We start from the raw sequence: 18614 nt of genomic DNA, 5'->3' as shown, positions 1-18614 counted from the left end.
AAAATAAGCCTCTTTATAAAATGTAACATGTCAGGTAAAATTCTCATCCATTAGAGGAGGTGAGTTTAGATAAACACAAAATATTTTTTACTTACTATTTTTAAATCTTGACCTGGGGCTGAGATCTCCAAAGCTGCTCAGATCGGGACTGGGCCTCTTCCACTCAGATTCCTCATTTTCCAGTAGCTAGGCAGTCACACCCAGAAACTGCCCCGTAGCCATGTAATCCCGTCAATTGCCAACATCCAGAGACTATAAAGCCAAGCTCCTGGAAGAGAGCGATGCAGAGTCTCTTGCTCCCACATCTGGCACTGTTAGGAAGGATGAATAGGGAGGCTGCTAAAATCTCAGGGCTAGGGTGAATGGAGACGTTATTGGGCCCACTCAAACAAATCGATGATCAATGGGATGACAGTGATACAGTTATTCAGTGATTTTTAAATCTAATTAAAGAACTATGATTTACAAAGTTATTGGTAGACTTTTGGGCCTATAGCATTTCAATACCAATCTCACCATCAGTGTCAATCAACTTCCCTCCACTTGTGTTCCTGTAGTCTATCCCCACATTTCACCCCCAACACCACTACCACTTTAAGAGGAATGTTACAAAGGTCGGTCGGTATTTGCAGCTTAGATCTCACACAGATTCTCTTGTGGGATCAGGTTTGGAGGGAAAAAAACTAAGACAAGGGTGCTTTTCTTTCCTGGTAGGAGTTCGACATTGAGTCACAGTCAAGTATGGCAGCACAGAGACTTTTCCACCAATTGTATGGTCAGGTTGAGATATAGTAGCTTCGGCCTGATGGGGAGCCATTGCTGTAGGAAACTTTGTGTCAGTTATGGATTGGGAGGACTTCTACATTCACCCAGATTACAGTCATGTAACATACCTACACTGGACCCACGCTCATAGACTCTTGGTCACTGCATCAATTGTGTGGTCTTGATTTCTCAATTGATTATCACTGGCCCATCATTATTAAATTCTCTACCTTCTAATTTGGAATGGGGGTTTAGGGGAAGTGGGGTGCAAGCATTTGGTTTTGAGGTCACATCAGCATCAGATGTGCTAAGGTCTTACTCTTGTATCTGCACTCAGGGATCACTCCTGGTGAGGCTAGGAGAATCATTACGGTGCTGGGGATTGAGCCAGCACACAAAAGCCAAGTGCCCTACCTGTTGTACTATCTCTCCAGTCTAAGCCTTCCAATAAAAAAATGTTTTACATTTTCTATCCTTTTTGTTAAGAGAATTTTTTAATTTTGGTGACTTATCTTAAATTGTCTAGTTCATGTCAATCAAGGCTGAAATAAGGGATAAGTGCCAATGGAGAAGATAAAATTATCCATAGATAACTAAAGAAAAGTTTATACTATTTATGAAATTATCCATAGATAACTAAAGAAAAGTTTATAATATTTATGAAAATTTTGGTTCATGGCAAGAGAGTTAGTGCAATGGTTAATACATTTGCCTTGCATGAAGTCAACTATCTTCAATCCCTGGCATTGTATCCTCCCTGTGCATCACAAGGGGTGATCCCTGAGCACAGAGCCAAGAGTAAATCTTAAATACTGTGAGGTGCAGCCAAAGGAATAAAAACTAAACTAAACTAAACTAAAACCTAGAAGATATGACCCAAGATAATTATTGAGCTCTTTTACTATGAGCAAAGAGAATCAGGACTGAAAAGAGGATTGGTCTTGACATTAGAAAATTTTAATTCAAGGGGCTGGAGTGATAGCACAGTGGGGAGGGCGTTTGCCTTGCACGTGGCCTACCCGAGCTCGATTCCCAGCATCCCATATGGTCCCCTGAGCACCACCAGGAGTAATTCCTGAGTGCAGAGCCAGAAGTAACCCCTGTGCATCGCTAGATGTGACCAAAAAAAAAAAACAAGAAAATTTTAATTCAAGATCCTACTTCATAATTTTAAACTGAAAACACATCAGTTACTCTTACTGGGCTTAATTTTTTTATCCATAAAATTAGAATAATGATTTTTTTTTTTACTCTTACTTTTCTTACTTCACTTTTTGAGGATCAAACTAGATGGAAAAAATATTTTTACAGCCCTTTAAGTAGAGAAAACTCTAAGATATATTGTTATGTTCATGGCAACTAACAAAGATGAGTTGAACTTCTTTTCATGTATTTTTAAGTGAAGCTTATGTTTTAGATGGTTCACAACCTTCCTTCTGTCCCAACACAAGCATAAGGAGGAACAATGATGGGGATGTGGAAATATGTTATCAGGAAAATAAATCCAAAATGATACAGACTTTCGAGAAGAGAGAGAGAATTGGGAGTTCTGGAGGCTTTGTTGAGAATCTCAAAGGATGGGGAAAATTTAAAGTAATATAGGGAATATCAACAAGGAAATAGAAAGGAGACAGTAGTCTTAAGAGTGCTCATCTCTGAATTGGAGCATGGGAAATATAGAATACTTTATGTGACTATTGTGGAGATTGATGTGATTTGTGTGAAGAATTTAGCACAGAGGGTGGTGCATAGAACATGAGTATTCAGTTTATGTCTTGCTGCTATTAGTTAAATTTAGAATTTTATAGACAGAATAATGGTTCCTCAAAGATGTTCACATCCTAATCTCTGTAGCAAGGTAGTATGTGAAATTACATGAAAAAAGGCAATGAAGGCAATGAAGTTTGCAGGTAGAACTAAGGTTACTGATCAGCTGACTATAAAATAGGAAGAATATCTTGTATTTTCCTGATAGGCTTAATATAACTGAAGGGTTCTTAAAAGTTTAAGAAAGAAGAAGAGTTAGACATGACTATTGAAGAAAGATCAGAGACTTAGCATTATTGCTTTTCAACATGGAAGAAACACCCAAGAGCTAAGAAATAAAAGTGACTTCAAGAAGCTGGAAAGAGGGGCTGGAGAGATAGCACAGCGGGTAGGGCGTTTGCCTTGCACGCGGCCGACCCGGGTTCAAATCCCAGCATCCCATATGGTCCCCTGAGCACGGCCAGAAGTGATTCCTGAGTGCATAGCCAGGAGTAACCCCTGTGCATCGCCAGGTGTGACCCAAAAAGCAAAAAAAAAAAAAAAAAAAAAAGAAGCTGGAAAGATAAGAAATGAGTTCACCCCTAGTACCTCCAGAAAGGAACACAAACTTTCTGACAATTAACTCTAGCCCTCAAAGTCTAGTGTCAAACTGCAAGCCTCCAGAAATAGAAGCTAGTACGTTCTTATGATTTTTAGTTAACAAGTTAGTGGCTACTTGTTACCACAGAAATAATATCACTAACTTATAAGCATCACCAGAGGAGTTCTTATACAATTCTGGTTATTGTTTATTCCAGATACTCTGACATAATCTCATTCTTAACAAATTATTTGAAAGGTTAAATGAATAAACAAGTAAGAATAAGCATATAAGCATGTGCAGTTGCGTTAAGCAGGAACTTTTGTTATGGCCTAGATATAAATAAAACTTCATATTGTTTTATTTGGCAGGCAGAAGAGACCTCTTGAAAGATTCTGGTATTAAAGTAAGCAGGATTAGTGTTGTACTGTGTTGTGTTAGGAGAGTAATCTGAGCATTATGATTAAAAATACTTTATGACTCTGGAATTTTATATACCTATTTAATGCTTCCCGTGTATTTAAAAAGTAGCTTTTTAAAAAAAAGTATTGTTAATTTTTCTTGAGTAGGTTACTCATTTTAGTAGCTTGTTGTTTTTCCACATTACAATTATGATTTAAGACACTACAATAGGTTAATTATTATAAATAATTACAACTGAACATTAAGGTAAGGAATAGGAGAAGTAGGATTTACAATTGAGATTTTTAAAAAAGTTTGAGAAAAAAGTTTGAGAGCTTATAAAAATTTATGTTATGACTTCATTTTATTTTTGATAGGGATATCAATTTGATTGAGTAGGCAAAAGGCCACAGAATAGATTTTTGTTGGAACAGAAATGTGTTCAAAATTTTAATGATATATTATTGGATAAGAGAGTATGGGGGATATAATAATAATAGTAATAATAATACCAATAATAAATATAACCAACTTAGGGATATTGAATCAACTAAATCCACAAAATACTCACAAATGGTCATGTGTCTTCAGGGACCAAATCAGGAGGCATTTTATTGTTTATTTAGTGCTCACTAACCTTCAGCTTACTATTTCTAGAAACAGCCCTTCTGTTTCTCTATAAAAAAGCATTTCCTGGGGCTGGAGCAATAGCACAGTGGGTAGGGCGTTTGCCTTGCACGCGGCCGACCCGGGTTCGATTCCCAGCACCCCATATGGTCCCCTGAGCACCGCCAGGGGTAATTTCTGAGTGCAGAGCCAGGAGTAACCCCTGTGCATCGCCGGGTGTGACCCAAAAAGAAAAGAAAAAAAAAAGCATTTCCTGTGACCATGCAAACAAATTAGTTACTTTGAGGACATGAGTCTGCCATATTCCTACCAGCTGACTTGTTGCAAATATAGCTCTTTTTCATCTTGTTTCTCAACTGACTGCTCCTTCTGCATCAGTGCAACTGGACCTTCATGGTACAAAAAGAAAAAAAATTAACTAAACCTGAAAAATAACTTTGGTTAATTTGAAGCTTGGTTAACTTCAAGTCTTGCTACTTTCTCTGTCCATTTCCCATAAATTTCTGATTTGATCATCTAACATTGTTATAGAAATACAGTTATATTGTATACTTAGTATCTCATTTTATCTTCTATCTCCTATTCCCCCAACTGTTTGGGTTTTTTTTCCCCCCTCAGTTCCAGGTATAAACCTTGGGCTTCAGACAGACATCCAAGACAAGTACTAAACTTCTGGGCTACATTTCTGGACCCTCATATCTATTTTGAAATTGATTTTCTTTCCCTGCTTTCCTATAGGTTAAACACTTTCTTAGATTTTAATGTTTTTCCTATAGGATTTTTTACTGATTGCTCTAAAAACTAGAATTTCATTGTTAGAATTTCAACAAGTATTTTGGGGACAGAGCAATTCATTCCATTACCACAATCAAGTGTAATTAAAGTCCCTCCCTTAATACACTGGTATTGGCACACCAGTGATGGGTGTGGTGTTGGAATTATGTGCATGAGAAACCATCATTAATAATATTGTAAATCACAGAATCTCAATAATAATTTAAAACTTAATTAGAAAAATTAAGAAGTAAAGAAAAACCTAGCATATTTACCTATCTTTTTGCTTACTTCTTCTCCATGCCCCTGACATTCCATGATTTCTCCTTTTAAATTGTTTCCTTTCTGTTTAGATAACTTCCTCTAGTTATTCTTTTAGGATAGATCTGAAGGCAACAAATTCTCTTAGTTTTCCTTTACAAGAGAATGTTTTGCTTTTTTTTTTTATTTTTGAAGGATATGTACATGGGATAATAGGAATTTTTGTCAACAATCCTTCCAGCACTTAAAAAATGATGAGTCACTTTCTTCATACCCCCATGGTTTCTGGTGAGCGGTCATTCTCATGTATTTTTTTCCTTAGAGGTAAGCTATTTTCTTCCTTCCTTCCTTCCTTCCTTCCTTCCTTCCTTCCTTCCTTCCTTCCTTCCTTCCTTCCTTCCTTCCTTCCTTCCTTCCTTCCTTCCTTCCTTCCTTCCTTCCCTCCCTCCTCCCTCTCTTCCTTCCTTTCTTCCTTTCTTTCTCTCTTTCTCTCTCTCTTTTTCTTTCTTTCTTTCTTTCTTTCTTTCTTTCTTTCTTTCTTTCTTTCTTTCTTTCTTTCTTTCTTTCTTTCTTTCTTTCTTTCTTTCTTTCTTTCTTTCTTTCTTTCTTTTTCTTTCTTCCTTCCTTTCTCTTTCTTTCTTTCTTCCTTCCTTTCTTTCTTTCTTCCTTTCTTTCTTTCCCTTCCTTCCTTCCTTCCTTCCTTCCTTCCTTCCTTCCTTCCTTCCTTCCTTCCTTCCTTCCTTCCTTCCTTCCTCCTTCCTTCCTTCCTTCCTTCCTTCCTTCCTTCCTTCCTTCCTTTCTTTCTTTCTTCTCTGTCTCTCTTTCTTCCTTCCCTTTCTCTTTGTAAATTTTTTTGCTTTTTGGGTCACACCCGGAGATACACAGGGGTTACTCCTGGCTCTGCACTCAGAAATTACCCCTGGTGGTGCTCAGGGGACCATATGGGATGCTGGGAATCGAACCCATGTCGACCGCGTGGAAGGCAAACGCCCTACCCGCTTTGCTATCGCTCCAGCCCCTCTTCCTTTCCTTTCTTCCTTTCTCCCTTTCTTCCTTTCTTTTTTTTTATTTGGCTACTTTCAAGATCTTTTTACTTTTTCTTCAGTTTCAGAAATTTGACTTAATGGGATTTCTTTGTGTCTTTTTGACTTTTTGACTTGCGTCAAAAAGACTTTATAATGTGTCTTAAAGTGGATTTCTTTGAATTTACCTTTTTCAGATATTCCCAACTTCTTGGTATAGGTTTGTATCTTTTGCCAAATTTGGAATATTACCAGCCATTATTTCTAGATCTTGTCCTGCCCAGCCTTCTTTCTTATCTCCTTCCCAAACTTTCATAACACAGATTCTGGGTTATAGTCCCACTGGCTCCTGAAGCTCATTCCATTTTAATATTTTTGTCCATTTTCTCTCTGTTGTTCATACTGGATAATATTTATTATTGTCTTCAAGTTCACCTATTCATTCATCTTCCTTACATTCTGCTGCAGAGTTCATCCACTATACCTTTTATTTCTATCATTCTATTTCTTGGTTCTAAAAATTCCTTTGTTCTTTATAACTACCCCCACCCTTTTATTTTCTCCAAGAGACTTTACTTCTATTTTGCAGTGTTTCAAAATTGCTCATAACTGCTTTGAAAAAATTTGTTAGACTTACAACCCTGATTTTATGTGTAAAACAGAATTTTTGACATATGCACTTGAAGTAAAGTTATCTGTACAATAATTATATTTAATAACTATCACCATTATTTTTCCTTGTGGTAAGAGCTTTTTTAATATCTACTCTCAGCAACTTTCAAATATACATACAGTACTATCATCACGAGGCTATGCAGGATTTATTCTATTATTAATTTTACAGTGCCAGGGAACAAACACAGGGCTTCACACATACAGTAACCGAGGACTTACCAAGTTGTAACTGGAAGTTTATAATTTTGGACCCATTTCATCCACCTCCAAGTATCTGGCATCACCTCGGGCATCACCAATCAGTTCTTTTTATCTCAGAGTTCAGTTTTTATCTGTGAGCTCACATTGTTTACCTTAGATTCCACATGAGATCACATGGTTTGTCTTTGTTGAGCCATAATTTCTAGCTAAAATGTCATGATAATTATTTCAAAGTTCTTACATAATTTTAACATTTTGCTTCTCACTGATGCTATTGACTTATTTAAATTCAATTTGAAATATTCCTGATTGTTGGCATAAGTAACTTTCACTTGAAACTTGGACATTTTGGTATTGTGTTGGGAGATTGCTGAGATCAATTAAAGCTGTTCTCACTTTTTGTTTTTTTTGACACTGTCACAACAAAGGGGAGAGGTGTTACCTTGACATTGCCAGAATGATGTCCAGGTTATTAAATTTCCCCAATTACTTTATTATGCTTGGATTCACTTTAGCATCAATTTTAAAACCAGAAATATGTATATATATGTGTGTAGTTTGTTAATTTTTTAACTCATCAAATCAAGAGGAACCCAGTTCCTCTTGAGAGTGAAAGGAATAAACTGAGAACATGAAACTATCATTTAGTGCAAAATTAATTTCCTCATAAACTTGTCTTTTATGTGAGTTCTAGGAACTGGAAGAAAATATATTTCTTTGTAAATTTTTTATAGAGAATGGGTGAAGTAAATTTAAGATTATTTGAGCCCATTCAAAAAGGTTGAAATCAAGAGGACTTCAGTAAAATGACAGTAGGAATGGAATAGGGAGGAAAAAAATGCCTAATTAAAAATATACAACTTAAGCACTGACATTATACTAATTCCTGAGCTATTTAATATTTGGTTTTAAGAAACTCAAATTAAGCATATTTTATGAAGCAAACAATTGGTTACTTTATACTTTGTTGAGAACTTAAGTTTCCTTAGAATCACAATTAAAAATTATTTTAATTGAAATTAACTTTATAAGTTTGTTTAGGTACCCAGTAATATTACATAGTTAAGAAATACTTAAAATGTGATTAACATGGGAAAGGATATGAGAATTCAGTAGTACATAAATCCTCATAAATTCTTTACTTCCATTACAAAATTTCTTAACATTCTATTTAGCTTGTTCTGTGAGATTTTCTGTCAATCTGTAGGGACATTCCAATGGAAGTTATTAAAATCTCACATTACCAGAATTACCAAGAGAACTAATTATGATATAAAGACTTGCTGTGTCATTTTTTATAAGGACCCGGGGGTCTGGTATTTGGCTTCATAATCTTGTCTACAGATCAGGGTGTGCTTTTCCAAGAAAATGGTTTTCTCTTCAGGTTTCTATGGTTTCAACAGAAAAAGAACTGGTCTCCTGGTAAGTTTTATGTTGCCTTAAATCCACCATATGGAGAGGGTGTTCTGGTGGAAAGGAGTAACTTTCAAAAATGTTCTTTGTTAAGTTTATATTGACGCTATACAAAATATTATTTTGTTCAAACAAAATATTTGTAAATCCAATTTAGATTAGATAAAAGTGCTCAATTTTGGGTAGAGTTGAAGTAGAATAATAATTTGGCATATAGACAGCTCTGCCTTTTGGTCATTCCATTGATTTGTAAAACATTTTTCTGTGAAGCTTAGATTTTAGAGCCCAGTTTAAAAAACCTTTAGAGAAACAATAAAGTTCACTAGATCGGGAGCCCAAAGACCTATCATCCCAGTTCTGCTATTAGCAAGTTGAATTACAGAAATCTGTGGATCCAAATTTCTTCATCTGTGAAATATGAAATACTTAACATAATGACCTCTCAGTGTATGTGTTGCAAGCCTTAATCCCCCAAAATAGAGAGAATATGAGGAATATTGTCTGCCATGGAGGCAGGGGGAGGGTGGGAAAGTGGGGGTATGCCGGGGATATTGGTGGTGGGGAATGTGCACTGGTGGAGGAATAGGTGTTTGATCATTGTATGATTGTAACCCAAACATGAAAGCTTGTATCTCACGGTGATTCAATAAAATAAAAAAAAAATGCTTATCTCTAAGTTGAAATATTTGAGGGAACCATTACAAATATATGTTAAGTCCCAAAATTTTGGCGCTTTGTTCTTTGTTCTGTGCTGTAAAATAAGATGTTCACTCAAGGGTAAAAATTGCATGCCTATATCAAAGTTCTATTTTATTTCTTTGACCTTAACATTTTAATAGATTTAAAAGAAACTTGCAAGGTAAATATAAAATATAGATTTTCTCTAACCTATTTCAATACACCTTTCTAAGTTCTCTTCAGTATTATTTCATTGATCCACTCAGCAAATAGACTATGGCTATCTGATAGACAATAAGGTAAATGCGGGCAAACAAGACTACAGAATGAACTGCCTTTTATCAATAATGATCGTTCTTCTCTTCCTTTGGAAGAGAAGAACAGGATGCAGTTCGAGCGGTTCCTAGGTGTGTGTGTGGGAGGGATGGGGGTCGCAAAGACCAAATAATGTCCAGGACTGTAGAGGCATTCTAACAATGATCCCCCCGCCCCCCCCCCACATAAGCCTTTTGATTGTGTTGCTGTATTATTTGCAAATGATAGAGATGGTGCATCAAAGGGACATATAAAACTACATTAAACACTCTCATTTAGAAAGAACTATGAAAAAATGTAAGACCCTTTAAGAATTAACTGTAGTACTTAATTTCCTGATCAACTTGGACAGAGTATTGTTTCATAGGTATAAAAGGCTTTGTTTTCTTGCTGTGCCGTGTAGCTCCAAAACATGAAGTTGGTTCCATTGTCTAGCATTCAACCTCACCAACGGAATTCTACTTGATTAATTCTGGATTGCTGGTGGCAGCTTGAAATGCATTGGGGCCAAACGAAGGAAGAGTTGGTTGAAGGTATCAAAAGAGGCCCTTTGAGGGTTTAGAAGGCAACTGTGCAAGGCCCATTACCTCTAGGCTTAAGCCCACATTCCTTTACAGGAATACAAAGCCACAGAGGCTTTGGGCATCTCCCTTTGTCTTTCTTTCTTTCTTCTTTTTTTTTTTAAAGTCTGGGGAGAGCTCCCAGCTCCCATCTTGCAAATGCACCCCACCCCATCCACCTTGGAGAGGCCCGCACTCCAAGGTAGGAGGGCCTGTCCAAGCCTTCTCCACTTTCCCCCTGGCACCCCTCTCGTAGAGCCATCCAACTGTTGACTGTGCTCAAGACCCACCACCATCATCCACCCCACCCCCACCCCCCACCCCGCCCCAGTGCCATCTTCCAGGAACTGGCCTCTCCATGAGGGCCCGCCCCTCTTCGGAGAGCACCCAATGGGTGGAGCCGGGGCCGCGGTGGGAGGGGCCTGAGGCGGGCCCATTTAAAGAAAGGCAGAGGGCGAAAGGAGGCAAGAGAGGAGAAGAAAGAGAAACCAGGGGGGCGAGGTGCCGTCCAATGACAAAGCCCAGGGGTGGGCGCCGGCCGCCATCTTGTACCGGGCGGCAGGCTCTTCGCCCGCGTCCTCCGCCCTCGGAGGGGGAGGGGCGGCGGCGGCGGCGGCGGCGGAGGCGAGAAAAGTAGCGAGAGCCGCGCCGGGCGGGAGGCGTCAGCAGCAGCAGCGAGAGCAGCAGCGGCAGCGGCGGCCGCCGCCGCGGAGCCGGACGCGGCTGAGGACGACAACGACGGCGGCGGCGGCGGCGGCGGGACCCGGCGAGCGCGAGCGGCCTCCGATGCGGCGCAGCGTGAAGAGGCGGCGGCGCCGGCCCCCGGCGGCTCCGGCCCCGGCTGCCCGGGGCGGCGGCGGCGGCGGCGGCGGCGGCTTGGGGGCCGGACTGGAGGCGCGGGAGGAGAAGGTGGTGTACTCGCGGTCGCAACTGTCGCTGGCCGACAGCACCAAGGCGCTGGGCGACGCCTTCAAGCTCTTCATGCCCCGCAGCACGGAGTTCATGAGCTCGGACGCGGAGCTCTGGAGCTTCCTCTGCAGCCTCAAGCACCAGTTCTCCCCGCACATCCTGCGCAGCAAGGACGTCTACGGCTACTCCTCCTGCCGGGCCCTGGTGCCCGACCCCCCGCTGGCCCCGGCCACCCGCGGCCCGACGCGCAGGCCGGCGCAGGGCGCGGCGGCCACCAGGAGGAGGCGCCGTGGAGGCCGGGCGGCCGCCGCCCGCAGCAGGAAGCCCAAGTCGTCGTCGTCGTCGTCGTCGTCGCCGTCGCCGTCGTCGCCGCTGCCGCCGCCGCCGCCGCCGCTGCTTCTGCCGCCGCCGTCGTCGTTGTGGTCGTCGTCGCCGTTGCCGCCCTGTGAGGAGAGCGGCCCCGTCCGGGCCCCGGCGCCCAACTTCGGGGGCCGCACCCTGGAGGAGATCTGGAGGGCGGCCACCCCGACGCTCACCACCTTCCCCACCATCCGCGTCGGCGGCGACGTGTGGGGCGAGCGCAGCCTGGCGGCGGCGCGCCACCGAGCGCGCCAAGTCCTGCGAGTGAACCTGGAACCCGTGGTGAGGCTCCGCCGCTTCCCGGTGCCCCGGGCCTGACGGGCCGGGGCCGTGCCCCCGCGGTGCCCTCTGACCCCGGGACGGAGCTTCCGCCTTGGAGGGAGATGGACAAGTGTCAGTCGAGTGTTTACAGAGGCGGCCAGGACACCACCACCACCACCGCCCCCACCCCCACCCCCACCCCCGCACCCCCTAGTGCACTTTACGGGCGAAGAAAGTCACCGGATCGGGTCTTTGCCCCGGGGCCCCCGCGCCCTCCCCGCTGGGTGGCGGCGCCTGGGACTCCGGGGGGTCGGCCAGGTGCGCGCCCCCCGCCCCCCCCCAAGCTGCGCTCCCGGCGCTGCCCGGGCTGCGGAGGAAGGAGACTGCGGGACCCCGCCACAGCCCCCGAAAACCCCCTCCCAGGGAGGACCCTTCTCTTCCTGACCCCAGATTGAGACGTCTCTCCAGGACTCACGGGCAGATCCGTTTTCTCCCCTTTTGGACTCTACCTCACTGGTTTGGAAGTCCTCCGAAGTCATTATTTTTTTCCAAAGGAATTTGGTTTCGCGCTCGTGTAATAAAGCCAGAATTTGTTTTTTTCATTGCCTCGCTCCCCACCCTTCCCCCCCCCCCCGCCACCACGACCCTTCCCCAATCCAGTCCTTCCCCAAAACGTACCCTTTTACCCCCACCCCCATCCCTTGACCCGACCCCCCTACCCTCACCCCCATTGACTGCCACCCCTCTTTTTCTGGACGAAAGCTCTAACATGTGTTGTGGCGTTGCACTCGTTCGTGCTCAGGGTATTCTGAATCCCACGCGTTTCCTAATTTCAACTGGATTCCAAAGCTTTGACCAAGGAGATTTTCCAAGAGATGCAAGCTTCTGACTGTTCATAGGGCGAGGATTTGGATGGCTCTGAGTTTTGTGGGCTCGGTGATGGGAGACAAAAAGTTGCAAAGTACAACTGTTGGAAAAAAAAAAACAATTTTAAAAGTTTTTTCAAGGTTTTATATCGAGATTTAATGTTTATATTTGCTGAGCACCTAAAGGAACTAGAAACTTAAAGTTTTGTTTAGGAAAAGTTAACTTGTTGAATTCTTTCTAATTGAATAAAAATTAAAGTGTGTTGAAAACCCCATGGCTTGTGATAAAAACAAAAACAACGGGTGAATTAGAAATGATGTTGGTTAAAGAGGTGGGTGGGAATCTTGATATTTGACCTCATTGTATGGTCTAATATACAAACCCAGAAATATTTCAAGGATAATTTATTTTTAAGATGAGAGTCACATAGGAGAAATAAATGACTGTAATCTCCCTGATTCAAATGATTAACAGAATACCCATTAGAATTCTCAGAACCCTTAGTGACCTAGAGGAGTGGGGACATTTGTTGGTATCAAATAACTGGCTGAAGTTAGAGTAAGGGAAATAGATCTCTCTTTTTTGTTTTTATTTTTGTTGTTGGATAACATAAAATGTCTAGACTCATATCCGTCACTTTTATAAACATCATGACAATTGGTTGGCTTTGGTCCATGAGTTTCTTTTTTATCTCATGTCCATTAATAATTATGTTCAGAGGTCTTTGACAGCTGCAGACCTCCAGAATTAAATAGGCAAGCCACAGAGTGCTGACCCTTCTTTGACACTTTTATAATAGTGTTTATATCACATGGCCCAGTGTGGAATTCTTGATTATCCAAGTGCCTTTGGTCATTGGTGGCAGCAGGACTTACAGTTTTTAGCCAGTGGTGCCACAAGCCAGATATTACTGCAATATCTAAAGGGTCAAGTAGTGTTTTTGTACCACTATTATTTCAAGTTTATGTATTCTGTCACAGAAGGATCCATACCGGGCTGGAACCTGACAAGAAATCCTTAATATTAAGGCATATCTTTGCTTAGCAGCTTTTTAGGAGAATGAGAGTTTGCAAACTAGACTCTTGTATTCTTAAAATTCAAATAGCATAATTTTCTGAAATGACTTTTCCAAATAGTCCATAGTAGGAATTCTGTGACTTCAATTTCAGTGTTGTTTTGTAAAAAAAAAAAAAGAAAAGAAAAGAAAAATAACCCACCTATATACATATATATGACTTTATGCCAGTTTCTCATCAGCCTCAGATATTTTTATTCACTACTCAGTAATGCATTGTGTAAATTACTGACCTGAGTAAATAAAAGTGAGTAATTCATTAGAAGATGGAGAGTTAAATTATGCTTGTGTGGTAGAAAACCTAGATACATTCTTTGGTTTTTAGCTTCCATTGCCATTAATAGTTCAGACACATAGGGTTTTCTTCCCCCTAAGATCGTTAATGTCTATAGCTAACTAGCACCTGAGAGGAAGAAATATGTATTTGTATCACTTTGCTATTGTATATAGTTTTATAATTAGAAGATGAATCCAATGGCCATATTAGAATGTAATTTCAACATGACTTATCTAGTTTCCCAGAGGATTTTTGGAATTAGACATAGCTGGGAAAACAACTTTGCTCAGCACAGAAGTGAAACAACCGTTCACATCATCCACTTATTTTGACATTCTCAGTATGGTCTTTCCTCTCATCATGTTACTTTAGTGCCCTGATATTCCATTAAATGCAGTTTTGGATTATCTGGGCTGTGTGATTTCAGTTCCGATCTGATTTTCCATCCTCAATTCAATGTGTTATTTACCCAGTCTATTAAAAAAATCATGCCATTTCTGGTTTGTGAAATAAGTAAACAAACAAAACCCCCTTTATTTTTTATGAGTTTTCCTTAGCAAAACTTGTTACAATTTCTAAAATGTGAAGAACAACTAATAGAGTTGAGTAGTCTATTGATAGGAAAGTGAAAGTATGTGATGGATACTTTGGGGCAGAATATGAAAAGGAACTTGGCACAATGGCTTGTGTGATGAGGCGTCCATTTACTGTCCTCTAAAGTGAGTCTGTAGCTTAGCTTGTATATAGTATTTTAATAAGAAGTTCCACGATCTTTATTTGTTCTCTTACCTTCTCTTATATCTTATATGGCACAAATAGAGGGAGAAGCTAGGAGATCTTGCTATGCTTTTATTTAATTTTTAACTCTTGAGTGCCTAAATGTGGTGACTGGCACCTCAAATAACCTTTTGAAATTCCTGATGTCATTTTTATCTTCCTTACCGTCAACCAGCAACTTATTTTTTCTTACTAGAACAAGTAATATCATGATTGTTGAAGGCAAGCTTCATTGTTGGTAGTGCGAAGTGTCATTGTTGTGGTGTGTATTTATTTTGTCCAAGTTTGAGTAGCTTATTCAACAAGTGTAACTTAAGCTAGTGGCCATTACCTATTGATTTGCTCTGTACAAATGATAATAGTTTTTCTGAGAACTCTTCAACAAAAAAATAAACGTTAAAATAACTTGGACATAAAACATCTGAGCAATTTTGAACTTGACTTTTGGTTGTTTTAAGGATTGCCACAGCACACTTTGAAATGATGTTTTTTTTTTATGGACATACAAACATTATTTACTTTATTAGTGTGGTTAAAGTATTTTTTGATAGACTGTTATGTCTTAAGTGCATTAGAAGGCAATTGTTTGTAATGGAATCGAATTGTTTTCTTGGGCAGTTTGATGTGCATATGATGAAGATTTACAATCTGGTTGTACTTTGCTTTTTAACTTATTAACTGTAAATAAATTTTAAAGAATACTCATTGTCTCTTTTTCCTAATGAGGTTGAAACATTTTGAGGTGGAATTTTATATTTGCATGTGAATTAAGAAGCAATGTGCTTACAACATGATGCATTTTAACTTTTTCTGACCAACCATACTTTGGTATCTTTGTGTTTTGTCCTATCTGGGAGTTTATGCTACAACTCTTTAATTATCTAGTAAAAAAAACTCTGAGACAGTGTTTCAAGCTAACCTCAAGCAATCAAGCAATTTACCAGCAATGCTTTAAAAGTATCAAAATTCAGTTTTTAGTCCTGTTGCCAAGTTTCCCTAGTGGTGGATTAAAGGTCTAAAGTTCTTTTTTTTTTTTTAATATAGTGAAAGTTAATGCTCCTAAGGAGGAGGAGTAGCAAAGACTTTTTCCCCAGAATCAGAGAGCCAGATTTCATTATAGTCAAGGGTAGGATTCCCAATACCGTCTGGCCTAAATTTGTGTTTTTACCTGTGTTCCTGTGAATAATGGAGATAGAGTCAGGGTATGCTGTAAATCAATGAAGAGTGGAATTAAGTCTTCACAGCTTGCACCTTATAACAATGTTACAATGTTAGGCAAATTATATAAACTCTCTGTGCCTTAGCTTCTTCTGGCACTGTGTGTGACAAGCCAAACAACAAAGGGATACTAATGGTGGGCACAGGAAAAATAAAAGCAATCCTACTTGAGGTTAGTGTGAATAAGTGAAAGGTGTGGAAATAAGTATAATTAGTTTGTCCTACAAAAATTAAAGACAAGTTAAGAGAATGCAGTTTATAGCTGAGATAAGTTGAAGACATACAGAAATCTACAGCAGCTTTCTTCTTAAACCACCACGACCTGTCTGCATGTTCAGGGACCAAGAGTTAGAATCAAGACTGTACACCAATGGTTTTGATCTTTGACTTACAGACCAAAAGTGGTCCGTGGACTAGTGATTGAGGATCACTGCTCTCCAGTATCTGTAGATGGCTCAAAATATTAGTAGGAGAAGGGATAAAGTGATTTAGTAGACATTTTCCCTGTTGAGATTTTCCTTCACTTTCTTAATTTGGGGGGTGGAACTATCTTTATCATAATGATATAATTTAAAATATATTTAAAATCTGATATTATAGGTGTTAAATCATTTTCTAGAGTTTAGAAAAGTAATAAAGTTGTTGATCTTAGAACTTGAAAAATTTCCACACTGTTTCACCTGCAGTAAGATAAGTAAGGGTTACATTAAGAATCATGTTAGTTTATGTGTACTGGACTAATTTAAGTATTTGTACTCTAAATGAAAATTGTTCTTCCTGTGTTAAAGAAGACAAATGAGAACTATATTATAAAATAAGATGTATTTGAAGCATCCACAAGCTCATCTTTAGACTTTGGGATTAAAGTCTGTAATTTAGTTCTAATTCCTTATATACACAGAAGAATAAATGTATTGAACTTGTGGGGCAGAATATAGTTATAGCCAGAGTTATGCCATCTGAAATTGATATAAAATAATTTGCTAAAGTGGAAGTTATCTAATGGGGAGAAGCTCTGAGTTGAACCTGACTGTAAGCTTCATTAAAAGCAGAGATCTCTCTCTCACTGTCCACATTCACTTGTCTTGGTAAATGTTGTCCTAAGCATAGTGCCCAAGTGGATGGGAGTAATCATAACACCATCAAACATGGCAGCTAATCTGATGAGTTTGAAGAAATATTCCACTGGACTCAAAGCTGAACTATTTTTATTTCTGATCATATTCATAGGCATGTCACATTGAGATTCTTCAAAATAGTTAAATTATCTGTGAACTATATGTATTTCTCTTGGGATTTCTCTTAGGATTTTCCTTTTGTTTTTGGCTTTTTAGCCATGCCTGGCTGAGCTCAGGGTTTACTCCTGGTTCTATGCTCAGGGATCACTGCTGTCCAGTGCTCAAGAGATCTTATATGGTGCTGGGGAATCCAACCTGAGTTGGCTGTTTGCAAAGGAAGTGCCTAATCTGCTCTACTATCTCTCTGGTCTGTCTGCTAGGATTTTTACAGGCACATATTTTTTGTTAAACTAATGTATCTAAGTAGAGAGAGAATGAAAAAAATGAGTAGATATTAGGGTCTTAACCTCACACTTAAAAAAATTGCAGTATAATGTCCACATGTACATTAATGTAATGATGGATCCGCTGAGCCCGGAAGAGCCTATAATGTGGCACCGTTGGGAAGGATGAGTAAAGAGAGGCTTCTAAAATCTCAGGTCTAGGACTAATGGAGACATTACTGAGACTGCTCGAGAAAATTGACAATCAACTAGATGATGATGATGAATATACACATGAAAAATATTCAAGTACATGTTAAAAAAATAACAGTACTTTGATTAAAAAAATTACTTTGATTTTAAAAGCGGCTACCTCCAAAGACCCTTTAAAGCTGCTTGTAGTTATTCCACAACTCTCTCCAAGGTAATCATTACTCTCTGGCTTCTTAAAATACAGGGTAAATTGTCTCTGGTTTGTGACATTACACAAGTGGAATTATTTCATAAGCCTAACTTCTTTCACTCCAAATTATGTTTGTGAGATTAATTTGTAGTATTACATTGTAATTGTAAGTCAATCATTATCAATTGCTGAACAAAATTCCAGTGAGCCACTATTCCATAATATGTTTCAGTAACTTTTGTTGAGTATTTAAATAGATTCTTGCTTGGGACAATTATGAGTAAAGATCTAGTGAACATTATAAAACATGTTCTTTGGTGAAAGTAAGTATTTTTTCACAAGTATTCATTTAGGAATGAATTTAATGAGTTACATGCCATACAAATGATCAGCTATAGTTAATATGCTCGTTTTTCAAAGTGATTATTTTTTCAACATGACACAAACTTATATATAAGGAGAATTCATATCCTCACCAATATTTGGTATTTAGGGCTTCTTTCATCTTAGTCATCCTGGCAGATAAGTGGGTGTATTTAATTTGGGGTCCCAGTAATCCAGACATGGTTTTAAAAACACACACCTTAAATCAGCTTTTCTCATCTGAGTGCTGTATAGCCCATTGTTGGTCCCAGAATATTCCAAGGGGCTCATAGATGAAAATCATGTAAGTCAAGGGGTCAGGGGAAGCAGGAGACTGGTCAAAACTTTTTTGCCTCATTGACAAATGCCTTTCCTAGAAATAAGTTGTTCTTTCTTTTTTCCTCTTCCTTTTAGAGCTCTTTTTTTTGGGAGGTGCACTCTGATATGATTCATGGTAGTGCTCAGGGGACATATGGGATGCCAGGGATTGACCTGGGTTGTCCGCATGTAAGGCAAGTGGCCTACCTGTTGTACTCTCTATCTGACCCCTTCTTTTTTTTTAG

The 18614-nt window shown here is 39.7% G+C and overlaps 1 protein-coding gene across 1 annotated transcript; it reads left to right on the top strand.

Moving 5' to 3' along the window:
• Positions 1 to 10695: 10695 nt before the first annotated feature.
• On the top strand, positions 10696 to 15267 carry CCDC71L (coiled-coil domain containing 71 like). Its single transcript, XM_055120299.1, has one exon. It carries the CDS (start codon positions 10827 to 10829, stop codon positions 11625 to 11627), a length of 801 nt encoding a protein of 266 aa, XP_054976274.1. The 5' UTR covers positions 10696 to 10826; the 3' UTR covers positions 11628 to 15267.
• Positions 15268 to 18614: the final 3347 nt, after the last annotated feature.

The sequence above is a fragment of the Sorex araneus genome, chromosome 1 (genome assembly GCF_027595985.1).
Source record: "Sorex araneus isolate mSorAra2 chromosome 1, mSorAra2.pri, whole genome shotgun sequence".
In the NCBI taxonomy this organism is placed as follows: domain Eukaryota; kingdom Metazoa; phylum Chordata; class Mammalia; order Eulipotyphla; family Soricidae; genus Sorex; species Sorex araneus.
The sequence above is the reverse complement of the archived record's forward strand: the minus strand, read 5'-3'. Positions and strand labels throughout refer to the sequence as shown.

Coding starts and splice junctions, on each gene's coding strand:
- CCDC71L (XM_055120299.1), top strand. CDS start 10,827: ATGCGGCGCAGCGTGAAGAGGCGGCGGCGCCGGCCCCCGGCGGCTCCG.